Source organism: Spodoptera frugiperda, chromosome 2 (assembly GCF_023101765.2).
Source record: "Spodoptera frugiperda isolate SF20-4 chromosome 2, AGI-APGP_CSIRO_Sfru_2.0, whole genome shotgun sequence".
Classification (NCBI taxonomy): Eukaryota; Metazoa; Arthropoda; class Insecta; order Lepidoptera; family Noctuidae; genus Spodoptera; species Spodoptera frugiperda.
The window spans coordinates 9923279-9928801 of NC_064213.1; the positions used below are offsets into that span (position 1 = coordinate 9923279).

Sequence of the window (5523 nt, forward strand, 5' to 3'; positions counted from 1 at the left end):
TACAAACAAACCACCTACCTATACCTAAGCATCATTCACACACAATACCAATGTCATAATCAAATGCAGGAAATAAAACCAAAAAGTCACTACTTAACGTAACTACGAACAATGTCTTTAAGAAAAAAACCAGCAGCCACCTGAGCAGTGTTTGTGTAATGGCGCCGGCCAGTAATTAGCGCAGTGCTGAGTGAAATCCCGTCACACGTTCACCTAAATTATGAAAATCTTAGACGAAATCTCATTGGTATGGTAATAGTTTCTAATTGTGAGTGATTAATTAGTGATAGAGTTGTCTATTCAGTTAGGTGACCTGTAAACTTTTTTACTTCTGAAAGTACCTGGTATTCAAAAAACTAACTCAAGCAAACTCAAGTAACAAATTAATTGAGAATTTTCTTATAAATGTTTTAATTGTTTAATTGTTAAGATACTTTCAGGCATGTTTTATTTATGTTAAAAGTTTTGTGCTCTGTTGTCTGTGCTGTCTGCTAACAGTTGTTTAATTTTACTCCTCACTGAAAATTTGTAATAACGATCTCCTGAAGTGGCATGACATCAAATACATAACTCCATGCAAACTTTTCCCTCTTACAGATTGTACTGTTCCAACTGATCTGCCACCTCAACGATGTGCACTCGAGCTTCGAGGACTCCATACAGGACATGGACGACACCCTCGAGCTGGACGATTCTGGGTCAGAGCAGAAAGAGCTGAAGCATTCTCATCATCACCACCACCTGAGAGCTGGGCATCACCACAGGAAGGGGCATTCACATGATGATAACGATGACGATTACGACGACTGCGACTGCTCGTGCAGTAAGTGTGCCGCGCCCTCTGAGTGCTGCAAGAACGTGTGTAACAGCTGCGCCAGCAACATGTACCAGCAACAGGCGAGCGCACTGAGCGGGCAGAGCCAAGCCAGCGTAGTGTTCGTGCCCTACCCATACCCTTTAATGGTGGCCAGTCCAATGATGAAGAGCATGAACCAGCACCCGACAATGCTCGCACACCACGTCGCACGTGCACCCAACACACAATCCACTGCGTTATCAACCACCACTCCTGCCACCATCACCACTACCACCGAAACCACTACCACTATTACTTCTACGAGCTCAACCACCACCAGCAACAGTTTCGACATGGAACCATCAAATGCACTATATCTCAAATCCCAGAACAACGATAATGTATTGGATTCGGTGCTCAAGAGCGTAGTAGACGATTACACAAACATAATCGTTAAGACGCCGGAGAAGTCAAGGAGTGGCAACAACAGGTACATGCTGACGTCTCTGCGCCGGACAAAGCCTACATGGATGCCCAAGTTCGGGATAGTCCCCATCTCCGATGATATGGCCGTGAAAATAATGTCACAACTTAGAGCTCGGTACCCCGCCCGCACACAGCAAAGGCCCATACATGACCCAGTAATGAAAGTGCAGCCCTAACATCACACGGTAGCTGTTACTTCTTACTGCGTTACTTTGTTACTTCAAGTCTCTCATTCATGTTACGTGAAAATATTTATTGACAGTGAAGGAAGTTACGTAAAATAGCTGTACTCATTTTTATACGTGTAAACAAATTGTTCAGAACATAAAAGTATGAAATATTGAAAGGAAATAGTTTTACTATTCGTTGAATTACTTACTCGTTGTGCCTGCATTCAAGTTTTTATAACATTTCCACGATAAAGAAAATGCATACATGCTGATAGCGAAATTATTTTGAGAATTAACTTTTTGAGATAAATCAATTTAACAATTTGAAATACATAATTGATTCGGTAATGGTCAATATTAATGGCAACGGGACTGGGTTTTGACTTATGAATTACAGAAAAAGATAAACCAGTTTAATTATGGCTTTGGTAAGTAATTACTACCAACAATATCTGCAACCAGAAATTCGTAACATTAATAGTTAATTATCTTAATGCATTTCAGGTATTCAGTGTCCTATTAATATCTTTATTGTTACAAGTGAGTATTTGCATGAGGAACTTTCATTTCCCACACCCGCACATCTATGGTCTGGGCATGTACAACCACTACCCACATTATGAAGACTACGACAGTGAGAGCTTGGTGGTGCGTTCACACAGGAACAGGTACCATCGGTTCAAAGACAACTCTGATTACTCTGACTCAGAGCACCACTACAAAATGGCATGTAGGTGCAGCTGTGTCAAGTGCAGGAAACCTAAACCAAAGCCGTGCTGCAAGGACTTCTGCCTGCAGCAGTGTTCTATGCAAAACAACATATTTGTGGTACCGTATCCAGTACCTTTTGTAGTCAGTCCGCTGAATCAGTCTGCAACCCGTGCTACGACTACCGAGCAAGCTACGACACACACATCCACGACGCCCCTTACAATTAGCACAACGACTTTAACAACTACCACCACGGCTGAGACAAAATCCACAGCTGTCTTCTTCGTTAGAAATCAGCCAAAACGCTTTCGAATCGTAGCGGACAAAAGGAGGAGAAATATGGGAAACAACGACATACGACCGCCCAAGTTCAGGGATAGACTGCCTAAGTATGGAATCGTGCCCATACCGGAGAAACTGGCGATCAGATTGATGGAGCAAATGAGGGATGGTCATAGGAAAAACCAATATAGGCGGCAGGTCAATGTCGATAGGAATGTTTTGCAAAACTATTAGCTATAGGTACTAGTAAAATGTTTAATAAGATAATTTTCAATTCACTATCAATAACAGTACTAATACAGTACATCTATTATTATACCTCGCACATTTTTGTAAACATTCAAACTAACATTTGCAGTTACATTAGCAAATAAATAAATAAATTATTGGTAAAGGTTCATTGTGTTTTTCAATGAGCATTGAATAATTTCAATAAAAATATCCAATATAACATACAGCAATAACAAAGAGCTCAATTCACATACATTAGTAACACAAAATAACTCCAAGAGTTAAATTATAACTGAAAAGATTACCGTACATGTAACTATATAAGTACTCACATCTAATACGTCGTGAAATATAAGTAATACAGCACGCACTTCACAAACATTTTTCAGTAACAAACCACACAACTAATAAACACACGTAACATTTCAAAATTTTGTTTCCACAAAGCGTATTATCACTGAAAACTGAAAAACTATCAGACACTGCACCGCAATTCCTTTAATTTTTCACACAACTGCAACTGGTGTATGTGATGTATTTCAATTAATTATCCATTTTACTATTGTTTAGACAATAGGGCGCGACACGTTGAGCGTGGCTTGACCTTTCAGAAGTCAGCGAGACTGCGCCTGAGTCGCGCGGGGTCACCAACGATTTATTTTTAGAGTTTAAAGTTCAAAATACGACTGTTTGAAGACGCGATGACCGACCGCGTGAGCTTCCGTACATGATCGCGTTACTTATTGGAAATAGATTAAACTCACACGATAATCATCTCTCTGCATTCCTTAAAAAATAGACTTATTTAAAATTATTAAGAAAAAAATATTTGATGCTCTTATCTACCTGACGTTAGTAAAAAAGTAGAGAAAAAATTTAATCTAGTAGAGACAGTTTTTCAGGACGGTGTGATCTTATGTTTTAGGATAATAAATTTTAATTAGTCTAAATGAGAGTAGACGTCTAAAAGTTAGACTTAATAAACAAAACAGTAAACTTCGCGCTGTCTTTACTGTGATTAATTAGGTAAATTAGGGAATGTAGAGTACAAAAAATCTCAAATAGATAAAAAAACATTTCATAAAATAAATTTTTCAAAAACTCGATCAAAAAATTACAAAAATTCCGCCAAAAATGTTTACGTCATTGTAAAGGGAATTAGCCGGCATTGGAAGCGTGTGCGCATGTAACGGCGACAGGTCAACGGTGGGCTATTTTGGCGACATCATCCGGGGCGCCACTGTATTTAAAAGCAATATTACTTGATCAAAACCAAACGAATTGGGTCACTTTCATAAAACTCTCTGAATATTCGCGCGCGTTGGTACGCAACGTATAGGATAAAAGTGATGTCACATCACATACGAAGAACGAATCGTTGTCTTGATAAATGGAAACTGGGTTACCATAGCTACTGAGAAAATGTACACGGATTTGTAGTTCAAAACCCAAAGACCAAATGGTACATATACTTATTCTTCAGGACACTGAGAATTTGATTGAGAGCATGTTACATACATGCGTGAAAAGTTCAGTTAAAATGCTGTTCTTCTCTTATCAAAAGACCACTAGAGAATTAAAGTGCACTCACACTAGTGTCTAGATGTCCAAAGAAAGATTTTAAGGTATCTAGGTAAAATACGTGTGTGGACCCTTTGTGATCAATTGCATCATCCATTAGTGACAGTGTGAATGCGTTACCGGCCTTTTAGAGTTTGGAGATGTGGTGACAAGCCATTCGTGCCGAAGCGTGGCTCTCCCTGATCAAACATCAGTGTTACTGACCTACCTCATTATATAGTTATTACACGACGTCTTAGAAAAAATTAAAGTAAATCAGAAAGAATTAAAAGAAATATTTGATACAACATAAGTACGCTTTGTATACAAATAACAAGCGCCTGGACATAAAATAAGGCAATACCTTCATTAGGCATTTGCAACTCACATTCTCATAATCTTAAGCGCCTGCTAATATATTCACATCAAAAAGTCACTTAACGAAGTGACAGATTTGTAACTACCCTGAAACGCTGGGTACTCGTACGTATTATATTAATTTTTATTTACTTAACTGTGTCTAATCCCAATAGAAGTTATATTTATTGTGAAACAACAGTCTCAGATTTCGCAAAATTATTTAATATCACGTCGTCATGTCACGAGATACTGTACAGGGATATATTTAGTGTAAATCGGTGGCTTAAAATTACCCTTATTAACGATTGAAAAAAACAAAACAATGCTGTTTATTTATCAATAGTTTTGCGACATTATGTGTCAAATCATGTCACCCCAATCAAGATCGCGGTGCATACATTTTAGTTTATAAGTGGCTCTGCTGGTCAAAGGTAATTAAACAGTTATTTATAAAACCATCCACTTACCTTTCCATTGGATCGCACCCCATTTTAACTAAGTAACACTATTTTTCTTCACAGAACAAAATTAACTACGTCAATAACAAATATCGCAGTACTGGGTAGTTGGAGGGTAAACATGAATAACAATGACTAACGAAATATTTGTGAACTACCCTCGGTAGTCGCTATTTAGATAGTAACATTGTCGAAATTCGAATGTTTTACTAAGGCCTACTGTCCAAACAGATTTGTTGTTGCCGCTTCATCGAAAGTCTTCATTGTTTCTAAGCAATTTGCAAGCATTTGTCATTTGTAAGCCACCTATAATTCAAATATTTTTTTTATTTAAGTATTTATAGTAATCTGATATTTAGGTATTTAACTGCTAGAGTGGTGCTGGTGCTGGTTATTTCGTCTGCTAAGACAGATATAATTCTGTCAGAATTGTTGACTATAAAAGGAGAAGAATAAATAAAAGGAAATA

The 5523-nt window shown here is 38.0% G+C and overlaps 3 protein-coding genes across 4 annotated transcripts in view; 2 read left to right on the forward strand and 1 right to left on the reverse strand.

The window, feature by feature from the left end:
* Positions 1-5186, reverse strand: part of LOC118269123 (uncharacterized) — a 258041-nt gene extending 252855 nt beyond the window's left edge. Inside the window, exon 1 of one of the 2 annotated variants that reach the window (XM_050701998.1) lies at positions 5064-5186. In XM_050701998.1, coding sequence (XP_050557955.1) covers positions 5064-5086 — 23 coding nt within the window. In that variant the 5' untranslated portion in view covers positions 5087-5186. Of the gene's footprint in view, positions 1-3008; positions 3283-5063 lie in introns of those variants that run through there. The other variant, XM_050702024.1, reaches the window with a different exon arrangement.
* Positions 105-1570, forward strand: LOC118269405 (uncharacterized). Its single transcript, XM_035584513.2, has 2 exons — positions 105-247; positions 598-1570. The coding sequence occupies exons 1-2, from the start codon at positions 221-223 to the stop codon at positions 1456-1458; spliced, it is 888 nt and encodes a 295-aa protein (XP_035440406.2). The 5' UTR covers positions 105-220; the 3' UTR covers positions 1459-1570.
* LOC118269406 (uncharacterized) lies at positions 1659-2694 on the forward strand. Its single transcript, XM_035584514.2, has 2 exons — positions 1659-1880; positions 1957-2694. The coding sequence occupies exons 1-2, from the start codon at positions 1872-1874 to the stop codon at positions 2677-2679; spliced, it is 732 nt and encodes a 243-aa protein (XP_035440407.2). The 5' UTR covers positions 1659-1871; the 3' UTR covers positions 2680-2694.
* Positions 5187-5523: the final 337 nt, after the last annotated feature.